The 18,823-nt window shown below is 43.9% G+C and overlaps 1 protein-coding gene and 1 non-coding gene across 6 annotated transcripts in view; both read left to right on the top strand.

Moving 5' to 3' along the window:
• The window catches only part of Csgalnact2 (chondroitin sulfate N-acetylgalactosaminyltransferase 2), a 37,084-nt gene extending 20,144 nt beyond the window's left edge, over positions 1-16,940 (top strand). For 2 of the 5 annotated variants that reach the window (XM_006237181.4, XM_017592583.3), the window contains exons 7-8: positions 2,793-2,874; positions 9,146-11,069. In XM_006237181.4, the coding sequence (XP_006237243.1) occupies positions 2,793-2,874; positions 9,146-9,438 (375 nt within the window). In that variant the 3' untranslated portion in view covers positions 9,439-11,069. Of the gene's footprint in view, positions 1-2,792; positions 2,875-8,980; positions 11,070-15,698 lie in introns of those variants that run through there. The other 3 variants (XM_017592584.3, NM_001106616.1, XM_006237182.5) reach the window with 3 other exon arrangements.
• On the top strand, positions 5,152-5,280 carry LOC120102660 (small nucleolar RNA SNORA17). Its single transcript, XR_005504281.1, has one exon. It is a non-coding gene; the product is annotated as a small nucleolar RNA SNORA17 (small nucleolar RNA).
• Positions 16,941-18,823: the final 1,883 nt, after the last annotated feature.

Below are 18,823 nucleotides of genomic sequence, written 5' to 3'. Positions count from 1 at the left end.
GTTGGGACTGGCTTACAGTTTTAGAGGTTCAGTTCATTATCATTATGGTAGAAAACGTGGCATTATGCAGGCCAACTTGGTGCTGGAGGAGCTGAGAGTTCTACACCTTGATCCAAAGGCAGCAGGGAGGCTATCACACTGGGCATAGCTTAAGCTCGGGACACTGCATCTGAGCCACTGCGTCTGCCGTCTTCCTTACTTTATGTAGCCCACAAGTTGAGAATTCCATTTACAATATTAATGGTTTGAAATTTTAATATTTTATCACACATGAAAATTATATGAAGCTGAAATTCTAGTGACCATAATAAAGTTTACTGGGGCACAGCCTGCTCATTTAATTATTTATTATCAGTGACTGTTTTTACAGTACAAGAATTGTGACAGACTAAATGTTTCTTACAGCCTAAAATATTTATTCCGCAGCTTTCTACAGGAAAAGTTGGTGGAATGTTGGCTACAGTGTCTCTCCTTAAGTCGTACCATCCCTAGTCTCTACTGATCTTCTTGCCTGCAGGCCTTTGTGAATTGTCATTCCCCACAGGTCTCTAACATGGCTCCCTTATCAGTCGGAATCAACTCCTAGCTTAGTTTCTGCAGGAAGCTGTCTCAGTGTCTGCCTCTGGAAGAGCTGTCTTGCTTTAGCTCTCCTCACCTTCATGCCCTTTCCCAGGCTGGACTCCGTGCACCAGACCAGCCAGGGGTGCTTTGCTGTGTACTCACCTCCTTCCCTCCTTTTCTTTACAGTGTTCTCCCATAGCATCTCAACCTGGTTAAGGATGGCTGTCACCCAGGCCCCAGGGAGGTCAACCCACAGTCCTGCCTTGCCTGCCGAGCAAGCCTGAGCTCCTGAGCTGCCTTGGAGCCATGCTCCTACCTTCTTCCTACCCTCTGTCCTTGGAACCATGCAGATCACTCCTGCCCCTTCCCTGCCCAAAGCCTTTGCCTTCAACTTACTTTGTTCTCTGTTTCACTCGGGGAAGATAAACATCCGGTTCTTCATTTTCCTCTCTAGACCTCTGTCTGCCTGACTACCCCAGCCTGTGTGCATTCCTAGGGGAACTGCCCCATAGGAGTGGCCACAGGAACAACTTCCTGGGACCAGCCTGTCCTTTTTTGGTAACTAAACTGATCCACCCCCTTAACAAGGACTTCTTCACCATCCTTCCTCACTCTGATCCCAACAAATCTAATCTAACCCTCTTGCAGATCACCCTAGGGCCTCGCTTACTGTCCTCTTGCCACCCTCTGTCCCTTCTGGGTTGAACACTCTCAGCAGAGCCCCATGCTTGCTATTCTCGTGGCTTGCAGTGTTGTTTTCCAGATACTCGCATAGCTTCTCTTATTTCACTCAGGTCCCTGCTCAGGTCACCTACTCAAGGAAGTGTTCTGTAAGAAGCTGTTAACAGAGTGGACCTTCCTCTGTCATGCTTTCCCCTGCCTTGGCATGTGGCACAGCCTTTTAGAAATGGAGATTTATTAGTTTGCTAGCCTCCTACACATCTTTGGTTTTGTGTTTCTCTCTTGGACGTCAACAGCAATAACTTCATTTTCATGTTGGCTTTTCTCAGAGAGGAAAAGGATTTGGTAGTTCGAAGGGCATCTTCACCAGTTGTTGGCAAACTTTCTGTAAAGAGATATTTTAGGCTTTTTGGGCCAAATGGTTCAGTTGTAACTACACAGCTCTCTCCCTCTGTATTATGAAAGCCCCCATATGTGTTTGTCATGATAAATTATTTACAAAGCAGGTGGCAGGCCAGAGTTAGCCCAGAGCTGTAGTTTGCTGCCCCCCTTGCTAGTTGTCTTTTTTACAAACTCTCATGATCTTCAGTCTCTAATGCACCCACCATCCCTCCCTATTTAGCTTGTGGGTTTGAATTCTGTCTTAATACCTGTTAGTGAACACCTTACACTAACTGGGGTAAAACTGTCTCATGCCTGCAAAGTATTCGTGTCCTGTTGAAAAGCTACAGGTGACAAGAGTTTCCTGAATACTTATAAGCTTTATGGGACCAAATAACAGAAAACTATGCAGAAGTCACCACCCAAATAAGGTGTGTGTGTTGCAGAGTCTCCTACAAACGTCATCTGTCAATGAGGAAGTGGATGGCCAATGAGCTGAGGCAGGGATAGGAAATGGGACACCAGCAGGAAGAGAGAGGATTCTGGGAAACAGTGAGGGAATGAAAGGGGATGCAGGGAAAGGTGCTGGGGGAGATGCTGAGGAAGATGTCAAGGAAGAAGCAGGCCAGGACTGAAGGAGCGGAAACTAACCATGTGGAAGTGAGAACTAGGGTTTGAGCTAGGGAGTAAGCCAAAGCTTGGGCCAAGGCATTTACTAATAAGTAGTCTCAGAGTCGTCATTCCGAGGGTACGGGCTGGAAAGAGGAAAAAACTTATTATTTTCTTACAGTGTATAGAGGTGATGGTGTTAAATTATTACACACACACACACACACACACACACACACACACACACACACACACACACACACACACACACACCTCTTGTCCTCCTATCCTGAGTCCACTGAAGTCAGGACCATTCTATTTTGTCTATTTTGTTATTAGTAACAGCTTGAACTGAGCACAGGACTTGAGTTCAGTTAAGCTGCAAATGATAAAATCCTGTGCTCTTGCAGACTAGGGTATTAATTTGTTTTGTGAGGATTTAGCAGCATATGATCCTTTAAATAAATGATGGAAATTTTTTTGTAAAGTAGTTGTTTAATTATTGATTAAAACTTCTAGTTATTAAAGATTAAATTAATGTTTTTCTTTTTTATCCTAAGGTTCATAAAAAGGACTCTGGTTTTTGGAGAGATTTTGGCTTTGGGATGACGTGTCAATATCAATCAGATTTTCTGAGTGTCGGTAGGTACGCCTTACATCTAAGGACAGAACTTAATGTCTTTACCCTAGTCTTACAGCATTTCCCCAAAGGGTATCAGAACCCAGTGCCTTCAGTTAGGCTGTAAGGATGGGTACCTGGAATAGGAAAGGCAAAGCAAAGCTCACAGTTACTGTCTTTGAGTAAAAATGAAGTTAGAAAGGTAAAAACTAACGTTGCTAGTTTCTTGAAAAGCAAGCAAACAAGAAAGGAGACCCTTGACTGGTGTGCGGCTGTGTCTGCAGTTATTTGGAGTACTCTTCCTGAGCCCTCGAGAGCCTTACTGTTTATCTCCAGGAGCTTCAGCCACAAGTGACCTTGGGTATCTAGTTTTCTCTTTTCCATTTAGAGCTGAAGCCCTTTTTAGTTTTCTGTTTGTGTGCGGTGCGGAATCCCAGCACGTAGAAGACAAAGGGGAGAGGGCTCTCTGAAGTGGGAGCTACAAACTGAGACTCACTACGCCAAAGTTCTATCCCTAGCCCAAAGAGGTGGAGAAAGGTCTGGGTTCGTCTCCCTCTTCTCCTGTCTCGGTTGTACTCACAAAAGGGGCCAAAGAGTAGTTTGGTATAGAAGAATCCTATAATTCCGGGTTACTTAGTGTCTCCATTCCCATAACATAGAAGAAGCCCTAGGATAGAGCTTGTGATATTCTTGATCCAGATGAAATTCACTTCATAATTACCATTGTTTTTAAGTTCCTCGACTCGTCTCTTTGTCATTGTAATTCTTGAATAATTGGAAAACGAGAAATAATGATAAAGCAAATGCCATTTCCCTTATATGTTTACATATTAAAATAGTACTTACTGTCTTTCAGAGGTAGACCAGTGTACTATAACAGTACTGTGAATGTTTTGAGTAGTGTAGTGCCTTCAGACCCCATGTAAAGTTCAGCGACTTGAAATGTAGTTACCTAGGCTGTGTAGTTATAGCCATCACTTTAGACTATTATCACCTACACCTCATGCCCATTAGCAATTAGTCTTCATTTCCCATCAACCCTTCACTCCCCACACTCATTGATCTGCTTCCTATTGATTTGCCTCTTCTGAGCACTTAGTGTGATTACAGTTGGACACGCCCTGGTCCTCAGTACTGATTTCCTCCACTCACTGTGGTGCTTTCAGGGTTTAGTGCTTATCCTTAGATGTGTGCCTTAGGTTACGTGCGTCATTCCTGTTTATTGCCAATAACGCTCCACTCTGTGCTTAGAACACACCTTTTCTGTCAGTGGATAGATATTTGGGTTCTGTTCTTAGGCTATTATGAGAATTCCTGCTTTGAAGATTTAAATATTTGTGTTTATGCTTTTGTAAATTTTTCGTTTTTTCCTATAGTAGAATTGCTGGGTTATGTGGTGTGGTGATTTATCTTGAATGTCGCACTTGAAGGGGTTTTGAGTCCCAAGGGAAGCAAAGCCCTGGACAGTTGTGAGGGATTATCTAGGATGGATCAATCCAGATGGGAAGAGCCGCACTAAGTGTAAGCCATACTACCCATGGGCTGCCATCCTGACCTGTAAAAAGCAAGCTACACATGAGATTCACGACTGAATAAAATGGGGCCAGTGGCACTCCTGTAGCCACGCCTCTCCCGTGGGCCTAAATAATCGTTCCTTAAATTGCTTCAGAGTGGGTATTAGCCACAGCAAGGAGGAAAGGAACAAATGCATCAGAGATTGCCATGGCGCCTTCCAAGGGCACTGCACCCATTTACATCTCCCCAGCAGTGCGTGGTCGTTCGCCTGTTTCTCCAATCACTAGTTTGTCTTGTTAACCTTTTAAAGCTTTGTTTATGTATGTATTCCATGTATGAGAATGCTGTTTGCAGGCCAGACGAGGACATCGGATCCCATTACAGAGGGTTGTGAGCCACCATGTGGTTGCTGGGACTTGAACTCAGGACCCCTGGAAGAGTAGCTAGTGCTCTTAACCACTGAGCCATCTCTCAGTCTTGCTTTTTTGTGTGTTGGTTTTTTGTTTTGTTTTATTCCAAGTGTTAGAGTAGTGTGTGTGGAGTAGGCGCTTGGGGGTTTTGTTGTGTTGTTTGCTTAGGTCTCAGTGTTGTGGTAAACCTGTGACCTGTACTGTGATCTGGGGATGTCTGTCTTCCCTCTGCTTTTTCTGAGATGGGCAGCTAGAGGGAGATGGAGTTGGTATTGCCTTACTTCAGGTTCTGACTTAAAACAACCACAGCAAACAACAGATTAGGTTCTGCTTAAATAGTTTCTTCTGATGTCAGGCCTTACAAAAGCTGACTTCTCTGCCCATAAAGGCATTGCAGGGTGGCTGCTGTGTCACACGTGTCAGTAGGTGGCAGAGAGGAGAAGGGCTATGTCTATGCTCAGTGTTCTAACTTACGAACATCCGAATGAGTAGTAGCCTAACAGTCCCTGTAAACAGCAAACCTGAGAACCCCAGTCTGGTGCCAGGCAGTACAGATGGGCTGCCACGGTGGGGAGTGAGCCAGAGACTAGAAGACCCATCTGGGACCACAGGCCATAAGTGGGTGTGAACCTGAGACAGATGACCTTCACAAGGGCCACTCAGGCAGGCTGAGAGAGAAGCTAGCCTGAGATGACCACCAGTCTGATGCTGTGCCTGCCTGGGCACACAGACCACTCCTGAGGTGACCCCAAACACCCAGTTCCACTATGAGGAGCAAGTAAGTAGTACAGAAATGAAAGAGAAAGAAACAGAAGGATATGGGCACAATGGAGAGTGGGCAGAACTAGAGACTCAAGGGTAGTGAGGAACAGCCTGGTATGAGTATCCGGGCATGCCACCTGGGACCATGGTGGGATCCTGGCTTGTGATGCCACCAGGGGCCATGTCTGGGTCTGTGGCCCTGAAGCAGCAGGGGTTTGTTATAACCAAAGTCCTGGTCTGCTGCCCAGAGACATGTTGATGGCCCACCCCTCTCCTGGTCATCATGGGAGAGCTGGCCCTGGAGGCAGGCAGGAGAGCTGACCCTCCCCCTAGCCAGCTACAGTGCTCAGGAGAACAGCCCAGCATTGCAGAAGTTGCAGATGAATGGGCCTTGAGGATATGATTGTGGGAATACTGGCCCTACCATTCATCTCCCATGCAGTGGTGTGGGTAAGGGAGAGATACCCCCTTCCCTCTTGGCCCTTACCGCCTGTGGCAGGTGGGAGACCTGGTCCTATGGTCACAAGAGCAGGAAAGTTGTCCCTGCCCCTCAGCAGCTCAGCATTCAAGGGAGCAGGCCCTGCACTTTGCATGGGAAGCACAATAGGGCTGACCCTGGTGGCAGGGGCACAGGTGAGTCAGCACTCGGGAGAGCAGACTTGCCTCCTTGCCTGTGTGGCACGAACTGGCCCTGGAGGCAGGCGTTCTTCATGAGCCAGTCCCAAGGGCATGAGACCTGGAGAGCCTGTGGGCTGAGCAGCTCAGACACCACTCGGGCCCAGATCGAGAGCTTTGAATCGGCCTGCCCAACACCTACCTCATCAGCGAACTGCTGGGGTGCGTGAAGAAACTAGTCCTACAGATCGAAAACTGCAGGATCTCCATGCTGCAGGCCAAAAAGAGGATATCCAAGAGACCTGTAGGGTTCCAGTACTGATAGAGTAGCAGAAGCCAGAGGCCTCGTACCAGACCCACACATCACTGCAATAAACGTTTGCATGCAAAGCAGTGTGAACAAAAGGTTATACAAAGGACACTGTGACATGCTACAGCTTCCACAATGACGTTTTCATTTTCTCTATTGAGGGTAGATTACAGGGGTGGAGGGTGGGTACAAGGGTAGGGTAGAGGTGCATGATGTAAAATTCACAAAGGACCAATTAGTTTTTTTAAACTTAATTCACTACTATAATTCAGAACGGTTTCCTACCCCCACTCTTATATCTCAGTTCCTAGAAACAAGGTGTTTTAAAAATCTAGAGGATTTTTTTTCTAACTTCACTATGAGGACCTAATGGGACTAGAGGTACAGTTTCCCAAAATGAAGCCCCTTGTGGACAGGCCCACATGCAGTCCCTAACTCTTACTCATCCAGCACTCAGGAATCATAGGCTTTCCTGTCCCAGACTGGCTTCTGGAGACATTTCTTCTCTGGAAATTAGTGATTCTTTGTATCTGCATATCTCTCTCTCTCTCTCTCTCTCTCTCTCTCTCTCTCTCTCTCTCTCTCTCTCTCTCTCTCCAAGCTTCACCCTATGACCTTCTCAGAAGGATCTAAGAGAAATGGTTGCTTTTTCAGGTTTTCAGCTTTTTATCTGTTGAGACTGAGTGATGATTTCAAAGTTTCTTAAATGCCACTCGTAAGGAGTTCCCCTGTGTTTAAGCATCTATACTATCTATCTTTAATATTTGAGCAGCAGTTTCATATCTGTAAGGAAGAAAAACAGAGGTATATTTAGCAGTTAGTACAGATATGACTGCTTAAAGTTTATAGAGATCTTAGATATGAATATTAAATTATATAGCATAATTTGAAAGAAGACATAATTTAGAAGCCTAGGTCTTAAAGAAATTCATTCATTAATTTATTTATATGGATATATTTAATGTATTGAGTATACTCTCACTGTCTTCAGATACACAAAGAAAGGGTTTCGGATCTCATTACAGATGGTTGTGAGCCACCATGTGGTTGCTGGGATTTGAACTCAGGACCTCTGGAAGAGCAGTCAGTGCTCTTAACCACTGAGCCATCTCTCCAGCCCCAAATCTTTTGTTTTTTAAGACTTTGTTTTCTAACTGTTCAACAAACTTCAAATACTCTTTGTTCTTCCTCTTTAGAGTCAGTTGTTTAGCTTGACACAGTTTAAGGAGTATCTACATTTCACCATCAACCACTGCTGTCAGCCTCCGCTCCTGCAGCTGGTCAGAGCTGTGCTGATGAGGTTGTCATCACATTTGTGTGCCATGCCCACGGCACCGTCTTTCTCTTAGTTTATTTTACAGGCACTGGACGCACAGCCCTTGCTCCTTTGAGACAGACTGGCCTCAGCCCTAAGGTCCCTGCCCTACCTGATGCCTGCTGGTGTTGTAGGTGTGCACCTGCCATGCCAGCGCTCTTTGTCTTTGCTTGCCTTTCTTGTACGCTCCTAACTGAGTGACAGACATCTGGCAGTCTCTTCCTTGAATGCTTTCTTCAGTTGCCTTCAATTTCGGTGTCTTTTACAGAGTCATCTTCCTTGCCAGCCTTCATGGCTCAGCTTCTGCCGTTCCCCGCCTATATGTAACCTCTAAAACTTTGTGTGTGTTAGTATTTGAACCTAGGCCTTACTTTCTTCTGAACTCCTTCAGCAACACCAGTTCATTCCTGAGTTTAGACCATACCCTGCTAGAATCCCTTCCTTAAGGGAGGTGTAAGTACTATCTCTCTTCCTCCAAACGTCCCACCCGGCAGCTCACTCCGGTGAATGCAATAGACTTACTATAGACCAACCCAGCAGCTCACTCTGGTGAGCCCAGTAGGCTTACGATAGACAAACCCAGCAGCTCACTCTGGTGAACGCAGTAGGCTTACTTCAGACTAGTGTGGGAGTCACAGGAGGAGCAGAGATGATTGTGAGGCAGCCACACAGGAAAGTCTGCACCCAACAAGGATAAAGATTGCCCAGGGCCAAGTGCCTGGGACCCCTCCCTAGTCCTTCCTACACTGTGTGCTTCTCAGCCCTCCCAGAGGCCACATGCATTTGGGACAGAATTGTGTATCCCTGGTTGGGAGACATTACAGGATGCTGCAGTGAGGGTCCCTGCTTGTCCTCTAAGGAAGGTCAGCAGTCAGCAGGTCCAGCTGTGGTGGACTTTTGCAAACAGGCACAGCTAAACTCATGAAGATGGTGGCAGTGTGGCCCAGAGAACAGTTGTGTGTAACATTGTCTGCGCACCCAGTCTTAAACTTCTGTCTCCTGTTTGTCCAGTTCTTGTGTTCCCACCCCCTATGGAAAGTTTTCCATATCCCAGAAAATCTTGTTTCTTGAATGTTAGAAAAAAGTATTAATGGGGTGTCTGATTTGTATTTCCTTCTCCTTTGGCGTTCTGTAAAATTTGGTGTTCTTACATATTTATCATGATAGCGATGTTCTCAGCAACTCATGTTGAACTCTCGTAGTCTAAATTCCAGTGGTTAATGGAGTTTCCAACCAGGAAGTTATCCTGCTCTGCTGTCGTCTTGTGCTGTACGGAAGGCTGTACATTTGGAACAGAACATCTAATACTCCATACTTGTTTATGCCCTGGCTGTCAGACACTTAAAGCCTCAGTTTTGTACCTGCAGGTGGATTCGACATGGAAGTAAAAGGCTGGGGTGGAGAAGATGTTCATCTTTACCGAAAGTACTTACATGGTGATCTTATTGTGATTCGGACTCCAGTTCCTGGCCTTTTCCACCTCTGGCATGAGAAACACTGTGCGGACGAGCTGACCCCTGAGCAATACCGAATGTGCATCCAATCCAAAGCCATGAACGAGGCCTCTCACTCCCACCTGGGAATGATGGTCTTCAGGGAGGAAATAGAGATGCACCTCCGCAAACAGGCGTACAGAACCAACAGCGAGGCCGCTGGGTGACAGGCAGCGCATGGGAGTCTGAGCCACAAGCCAGCACTGTTTATTCAGCCTTAACTCCAACTCTAGATTCTGTGCCTCTTCCAGAGAAGGCTTTGCCCATGTTCTTTCTGAAATAATCTGTAGCTCAACTTGATGTAAGAAGAAAATGCAGGCGTCTTGATGGAAAGCCTGCGCTGTGAAGGTACTGTGGTATGCACCAGTTGACAAAGTGAAATTGATATTTGTCCCCAAATCGTTTGAATTAGACTCTGCCTGGTACCTGTATTCTGATTGGTCGTGGATGTGCGCAAGGCTGATGTTGGGTTGGCTAGCACCCTCCTCCAGGGTACAGAGTATTGGCTGGTCATGGTGTTCAGGTGGCTATCACCTGCTGACCACTAAGCCAGTCACTCGACTTGAGTCTTTAAATGAAGCTTTTATTGATCATATGTAGAAAATTTTTCACAGAGAATAATTAACATATCTGAAACCTGCAGTCCTTCATGAAGGCATAAATCTAAACCCCTTAGTTTTATGTTGCTTTACCTCTAAATATATTTTTAAGCAAATGGATATAGTACATTTAATTTAGAATTTATGGTTTGATTATAAATAAAATATATTGTTATGTTACCAATGTTCAGAATGCATAGTCAAACTGTCATAGATTGTTTTGAGCATTTTATTATATTGGAATGCAGGAAAGTAGCTGTGTTTGGAACATCATTTTATATAAGCCAGATGTATCAGAACCTTCCTGAAGAGACACAGAAGATATGAACATTATAGCATGGTTTTGTATGCTTTTGTTTGCACTGTCTTGTTTAGCATAGCTACATATATATTTATTTTCTAGTATGTTAATTTTTGCCACAAATTTGCTAGCATTTGTATTATACTTCCAGTTGAAAGAGTTTTATTGAAAAAAAAACCAATTTAATGTGTTATATAATAAGATCACCCTTGATTTAAGAAAAGTAATCTGATAAAAATATGAATTATGGAGTACTTTAAAAAACATGTACAGATTAATGCTATTTTAATTGAAATGTAAATTATTTTAATGAGACAAGATGAATAAGAAATTATGTTCCGGTAGAACTGTACTATAATATTTATCACACATGGATATTTTATCATCCGGCCATCACTTGATCAGGAACTGGCACTATGGCGAGGGCGGGCTTGCTTTCATAGCCCTTGACTCTTACAGGGCTATTTGTATATAGCCCATGCGAACTCGGAAAGTCACTGTTTGGTTCAGTAAATCAGCCACCTCAGACGTGACAAATGCCAAATCTCTAGGTGCTAAGGTGAGTCCACTCCAATGGTAGCTAACTGCTGAGGGCTCCGGGAGTGCGAGGTGTTTTAAGATGTATAAAGTGCTCTCTGCAGAATAAGCAGAGCCAATGTCTCCTTTGTACACACTTATTTATTGTAAAGAGCAGTGACCATGGTATTTAAAGTTAGGGTACTTAGTGATTTATAAAGGTGGTTTCAGCTTGGTTTTGAGATAATCAAATGATTTTTACTTTAACTCCTATTTTTTTAAAACTAGCTTTTATTTGAAGATGGGAGCTAAGATTTGAAAGCATTACTATATTTTTTACATTAAGTGGTACCAATAAAGTATTTTGTTACCAAAAGCCAAATGAAAATGTGGTAGACTACTTTCTTTCTAATTTAAAATATAAGTTCATAACGATTCGCGGCATGCCTTTGTGACAGTAAAGAGTAAAGCACGCACCAGGGCACAGCATGTCACTAGCCCTGCCGTGCCCTTTCTAACGCACACGTCCTCCACTGTCTGACTTTGTCAGGTTTTTTTTTTTTTTTTTTTTGGTTCTTTTTTTTCGGAGCTGGGGACTGAACCCAGGGCCTTGCGCTTCCTAGGTAAGCGCTCTACCACTGAGCTAAATCCCCAGCCCCAACTTTGTCAGGTTTTACATTCACATTATTATGTACTATGAGATATTGTGTTCTTAAAGTTGACCCATGTCGCCGGGCGTGGTGGTGTACACCTTCAACTCCAGCTCTCAGGAGGCAGAGGCAGGGGGATCTCTGTGAGTCTACAAAGTGAGTTTAAGAATAATCAGAGATATAAAGAAACCCTGTCTTGAAAAACAAAACAAAAAAAGGTTTACCCATGTTAATATCTAAACTGATTCATTTTATTATTGAGTAATATTTCATGAACATACTCTGATATTGACTATTGGTAATATTTGTGCCTCCAGAGCATTTTTTTAATTTATTTTCATTTTTTATTGCTGTAAATATTATTGGTTAGCTTTTGGCTGTTTACACTTTTTATTTTTTTCTTTTTCTATTACAAGAAGTGGTATCATGGGTATCATGGTACAGTCTTAGAAGTGTGCCAGAATTTCTGTAGGAGTAAAATTCCTGTATCTTCAGTTGTGAGTATAGTAACTGAACTTACTTTCCAAAGTAAGTTACTTGCATCAGACCTGAAATCAATACTCCTCAAACTATTCTGTCAAATAGAAGAGGAAGAATCTCTTAGAAATCCCTTTTTACAAAACTGTATTACCTTAATACCCAGGCCAGACAAAGACTCTGCCCTCTCACCTCAACCCAAAGAAGAATTCATTGTAGGACAATCTCCTAGATGAACATACATGCAAATTTTCTCAATAAAAGAGTTTCAAACTGATTCAAAAAAATCATCCAACCGTCCTAGATGATCACTCTAGCTTCATCCTGGAGAGGCAGAGGTGTTTCAGCATATAAATCTATGAGTGCAGTTCACAAAGTACACGCAAGAACAGAAACCAAGCGATTGTCTCAATAGATGCAAACAAGGCCTTGACAGAATCCAGTATGCTCTCATGACAGAGGCCTGAAGAATCAGACAGGGGACACATCTCAGCTGAAGGCATGGCAATGTAGAAGCCCGCAGTTAGCATGATGCTAATGAGGATATGCCCACTCTCTGCACTTGTCCAATAGAAGGCCTGGAAGACTTAGAGTAATAAGACAATGGAATGGGGTAATGGGCTTACAGCCAGTGAAGGAAAACATCACCGCGTCTTTATTTGCAGGTGACAAGATTCTATACAGAAAACTCATAAAGATTCCACCAAAAACCACCTCCAGCTGATAAAGTATAAAGAGTAGCAATATGCAAAATTAACAAAAAAAAAAATCAGTCTCACTACGTACCAACAGCAAACATATTGAGAAAAAAAAAAAACCCTGAGATTACAACCCCATTCACGATAGCCTCAAAAATACCTTGGAATTGGTCTGAGGAAGCAAAAGACTTTTACTATAAAAACTTAAGACACTGAAGAAAAGAAAATTGAAGAAGTACCAGAAAATACCAGCCATGCTCATGGATTGGCAGACGTAATAGTGGAAATAGCCGTCTAGCCAAAAGCAAACCACAGACCCAATGCCATACTAATCAGAGTCCCAATAATACACTCATGGAAATTGAGAAAAGAAACTTAAAATTCATATGGAACCTCAGAGGATTCCAAATAGCCAAAACAGTACTGAAAAAATAAAAGTCTTGCCAGAGGTATGCCCAAACCTGATTTCAAGTTGTATACTACAGAACTTAGTAGTAAAACCAGCATGGTGCTGGCACACACAAAAACCACTGATCAGTGGGACAGAATAGAGGACCCAGTGCATCTACAGCCACCTGATGTTGACCAAGATGCTAAACACAGTGTTGAGGAAAGAAAAACATGAACTTTAAACAGTGGTGTCGGGAAACCTAGGTATCTCCATATAGAAGAATGAAACTGACCTGTTCTCTCAACCTTCACACAAACCAATTCCAACTTGATCAAAACCCGCGAAGTTAGGTCTGAAGCTGAAGAAGGAGTAGCAACAAGTGGACGTTCGTGAAATTCAGACGCCTCTGTACTGCAAAAGGAACTGTTCATTGACTGGCAGGGCAGTCTGCAGAATTCGAAAGAGTCTCTGCCAGACGCATTCACAGCATTAGTGTCTATAATGTATGAGGAACTCAAAAAGTTCAACACCAGTCTAACCCTATTGTTATAGCTGTGGGTTCTGTTCTTTTGTTCTCTGCCCGCTGTTTTTCTCGCTGACTTTCAGTGGGCCTGGAAAGTTCAGACATGCAGCAGGTCACTGCGCATTCTTGCCAGCAGCAAACCACTGAACTGAGAATAGGACCCCCATTGAAGGAATCAGAGAAAGAACTGGAAGAGCTTGAAGGGGCTCGAGACCCCAAAAGTACAACAATGCCAAGCAACCAGAGCTTCCAGGGACTAAGCCACTACCTAAAGACTATACATGGACTGACCCTGGACTCTGACCTCATAGGTAGCAATGAATATCCTAGTAAGAGCACCAGTGGAAGGGGAAGCCCTGGGTCCTGCTAAGACTGAACCCCCAGTGAACGTGATTGTTGGGGGGAGGGTGGTAATGGGGGGAGGATGGGGAGGGGAACACTCATAAAGAAGGGGAAAGGGGAGGGGTTAGGGGGAGGTTGGCCTGGAAACCGGGAAAGGGAATAACACTCGAAATGTAAATAAGAAATACTCAAGTTAATATAAAAAAAAAAGTTCAACACCGATAAAACAGTTCTAAGAGGTACAAATGGCTAAGAAATATTTTTTAAAGTGTTAGCTGTCAGAGAAATCCAACTTAAAATTACTTTGAAATATCCCAGTTAAAAGAACAAGTGTGGAGGCTGTGACAAATGGAGACTCCTGGTGCATTGCTGGTGGGAGTGAAAAGTTTGATTCGCTGCTGTGGGAATCAGCATAGCTATCCCTCAGAAAACTAGAAATAGATCTGTCCACCTTATGACGCAATGATGCCACTCCTGAGCATATACCCAAAAGACTGTTTCCTGCTATGGACACGCATGCCCACCCACAGTAGCTAGAACATGGAAACAACCTAGATGTCTATGAATTGATGAGTGGCAATGCAGTGTGGTACCTATATGCAGTGTGCTGCCCATATGCAGTGTGGTCCCTGTATACAGTGTGTGCCCGTATACAGTATGGTACCTATATACAATATGGTACCTATATACTGTAGAATTTTATTTGACCATAAAGAAAAAATGACATTGAGGAATCGAGCTAGGTTCCTTGCAAGAGAAGTCAGTGCTCTTAACCCTGGCCTCAACCTGAGCTCTTGTGTCAGCTTCTCAGTGCTGGGTCATGCCTGCCAGCAGTGGCATTCTTACCCGGAAGTGCTTTCTAAGGATGGCATTTCTGTTTGGGACACTTGTGTGTTTTCACAGGAGTTTTAGGATAGATAGATTAGATAGGGGTGTGTGTGTGTGTGTGTGTGTGTGTGTGTGTGTGTGTATAATTCTATCAATTCTTTTCCATTAGAGAATAGTGTGTGTGTATATGTGTGTGTGTGTGTGTGTGTGTGTGTGTGTGTGTGTGTGTGTGTGTAATTCTATCAATTCTTTTCCATTAGAGAATAGTAGCATAAATGTTGTGGGGATAACCAACAACTTTCCAGACTTTCCTTTGGGTTTAAGGCCTGTTCCACAGGAGAAAACACATGGTGTCTGGTACTGAAAATCTGGCCAAGAACCTTTTGTTGGGGAGGTCATCAGACCTGAAGGCTGAAACTAATACTATGATTTTGCTAAGCAGATATAGCACCAGACAGCCCTCTAAATGTGTTTCTTTCTACACACAGATGAGTGCGAATTCCATCAGAGAAATTTCTTTGCACAGTTAATGGTGGCTAATGCAGAAATGCACAAGGGGTCAAAGGGTAGAGAATACGTAGGAAATCTTTAACCCCCATCCCTGCCCCCAAAGCTTGGGGACCAATATGGAAGGAGTAGGAAGACTGTAAGGGCCAGATGTTAGGGGTGACCGGAGCAAACACAGTGTCTTCTGGACAGGACAGGCCCTCCCTGGACACTTGTGAACTCAGGCAGCTATAGACGTCCGCACAGTCAACAGTCTAGCACAGGATGGGAAGGAGTTCATGAGCCCCTAACTAAGGAACTATGACCATCGATAGCTTCTGGGGTAGGGAAAGTCAGTTTTCTTTAAGGCTGTAGCTCCTGGTAGACTGACCATGCTCCAGTAGGTGTCCCCAGTGTCCAGAAGTACAGACACAGGATACTTGGAGTCAATGGGTTATTAAACTTTTAAAAAAAAGATACAAATGTAAAATGGAGCAGGGAGGTGTAGGGATTGATCTCAGAGGAGTTAAGGGGGAAGAATTGGGTGTGAACGTGATCAAAATATATTTTATGAAATTCTCCAAAAAATTAATAGACATATTTATTTTGTAAAAAGCTGAGCTGCTCTGGAGACTTGAGATCTGGAGAACAACCAGAAGTTGGACGGAGTTGCGGAGAAGAGAACACCCAGACACTGACAAGAAAGGGCACAGCAGCAGCAGGCTCGGCTCATGCAGTAGATAGATACACAAGTCTAGCCTCTCCTTGCTGGTTAGGAGCTGATCACATCAGCTGACCATCATCCTGAGTTGCCTAGTGTTGAACCTGAGCCCAGCCAGTAGATCAACCTCTCTCTGGAGCCACCTACCTGTCGCTGCTGAAGAGTCACTCAGGTTCCAGGAATATACGTGATCCACAACACAGCTGCATTCCTACAGCAGGGTGACTAATACCCCAGAGCTTTTGAAAGGAAAAAGACAAGTCCTCTGCCTGAAATGATCCCAGCTTCTGATTGATTCCCACACCCTCAGGGGCCTTGGGAGGCTCCCCCCACCCCAAAGCTGAACCATTAGTACCCCCTGGGGGTACCATCTGAGGAGTCTCAGGAAGGTGAGAAAATCTGCTCAGTTTACAGACTGCAAACTTGAGTGTGGCCAGCAGAGGCCTCTGGTATGCAAAGAAAGGCAGCTGTAAGGTAAAGAGGGGGGTTGGGGATTTAGCTCAGTGGTAGAGCGCTTGCCTAGCAAGCGCAAGGCCCTGGGTTGGGTCCCCAGCTCCGAAAAATAGAAAAGAAAAAAAAAAGTAAAGAGGGCTCCAGCAGGCCTCAAACACATGTCCAGTAAGGAGTCACTGGGCAATGGGATAGACCAGGGTCTCAAGGTCACCCTCATATGCATAGCAAACTGGGACCAGCCTGAAACATATGAGCCCTTGTATTAAAATAAATGAACAAGAAATCAGAAAGATCTCAAATCACCTGGAGAAATACTTCAAAGTCTTAGAAAAATAAGAACAGTGTTCTCCGAGAGGCCCAACAAGCAGCTGACCAAGACTGACACAAATATTTACACCCAACCAATGGACTGAAGTTGGGGACCCCAGAGGTCAAATTAGGGAAAGGCTGGAAGAAGCTGAGGAGGGCGACCCCATAGGAAGACCAGCAGTCTCAACTAGCCTGGACCCTTGAGATCTCTCAGATAGTGAGCCAACGAGGCAGCATTCACCAGATGATATGAGGCCCCCGACACACACACAGCAGAGGACTGCCTGGTCTGGCCTGAGGAAAGAAGATGAGCCAAGCCTGCAGTGACTTGAGCCCCAGAGAGGGGGTGGGGAGGCCTGGCAGAGGGGCAAGGGAGCATCCTCTCTGCATTGGGAGGGCAGTAGGGGGGGGGAAGGAGAGTGGGGGGAATGAAGGATGGGATGAGGAACTGTGGGAGGGTAGACCGGGAGGGGGATTACGATTGGACTGTAAAAAAAATAAAAGTAATAAAAAGAAAAAAAGCAATAGGTAACAAAAGAAATAAGTGAAGGATAGATAGACAGATAGATACATACATACATACTAGATAGGTAGATATAGTAGATAGATAGATAGATAGATAGATAGATAGATAGATAGATAGATAGGGTAGACAGACAGACAGACAGAATGATCAGGGAAGAAATTAATAAAGTGGAGACTGAAGGAACAGTATATACACTCAATCGAACAAAGACCCTAAAAACTCCACCAGAAAAGTCTTAGAACTGATCGTTTTTCTTTTTCTTTTTGGAAAAAAAATCATATGATATATTCTGATCAATTTCTTCTCCCTCAACTCCTCAAAGATCCTTCCCACCTCCCACCCACTCAACTCCATGGCCTTTCTTTCTCTTTCTCTCTTTAGAAAACAAGCAAACAAACAGTAACAACAACAACCAAAACAATGTTTAATGAGGGAAAAAACAAACACACAGAAACAAAACCCACAAAAACACAATGATGACTTTCAGCAAAGTGGTAAAACACAAAATTCTTCTACAAAGGTCCAGAGCTTTCCTATAATGACAATAAGAAAGCTTCAGAGAAACCATTTAGGGCAGTGGCTCTCATCTTTCTTGATGCTGCAACACTTTAATAGAGTTCCTCAGGTTGTGGTGACCCCAACCATAAAACTATTTCATTGCTATTTCATAACTATAATTTTGCACTTAGGTGACCCCTGGAAAAGGGACATTCAACCATCAGAGAGTTGCAATCCACAGGTTGAGAACCACTTATGGAGGAGAGGTCCTATTCAAATAGTGTAATAGAAAGTAGGTATAACCCTAATACAAGGACAGAAATCTTCTCAATAAAAACTGGAAGATACTGAAGAAAGAAATTGGAAAGGACACAGCAGACAAGAAGGCCTCCCACGCTCATGTATTGGCAGAATTAATACTATTAAAATGGCTGTGTTACAAAAAGCCAGTGCAGATTTAACATAGCCTCATCAAAATGGCAATGGGATTCTTCACAGAATGATTTTCTTTTTAAATCCTAAAACTCCTGTGAAAACACACAAGTCTCTCAAACAGCGATGCCATCCTTAGAAAGCACTTCCGGGTAAGAATGCCACTGCCAGTGGGCATGGCCCAGCACTGAGAAGCTGACACAAGAGCTCAGGTTGAGGCCAGGGTTAAGAGCACTGACTTCTCTTGCAAGGAGCCCAGCTCGATTCCCAGAACCCACTGGCAGCTAACAACCATGTGTAACTCCAAGACCCCATCTCACACCCCAAGGAGACTTACGAGTGTTCTCTCTGACTGCTTCCAGAAGACTGTAAAAACGGAGTATTGGGGGACAGAGCAGTAGCTCAGCAGTTAAGAGCACCAGCTGCTCTCGCAGGGAACCTGGGTTAGGTACGTTTCCAGTACCTTCATGGCAAGCCACGGGATTTGCTTCCAGTTCCAGGGAATCTGACAACATCTTTAGGCCTCCAGGACAACAGGCATGCCCATGGTACATACACATATATACAGGTCGACGCTTATACACATTAAATAAAAATAAATATTTCTTAAAAAAAAAAAAAACTTTGGGTTTTTCCATGAATAGTTGGGGGGGAGGGGACCAAAGGCCTGGAAGCCACTTTTTTTGTTTTTGTTTTTTATCCACAAGTTCAATTTATTTAATAAGTACAAAGCTATTTGATTTTTCTGGTGTTTTTTTTTTCCTAGTTTTCTCAGCTTTGCGTGAGTTGTTTGGATACAATT

Source organism: Rattus norvegicus, chromosome 4 (assembly GCF_036323735.1).
Source record: "Rattus norvegicus strain BN/NHsdMcwi chromosome 4, GRCr8, whole genome shotgun sequence".
Lineage (NCBI taxonomy): Eukaryota > Metazoa > Chordata > Mammalia > Rodentia > Muridae > Rattus > Rattus norvegicus.
The sequence above is the reverse complement of the archived record's forward strand: the minus strand, read 5'-3'. Positions and strand labels throughout refer to the sequence as shown.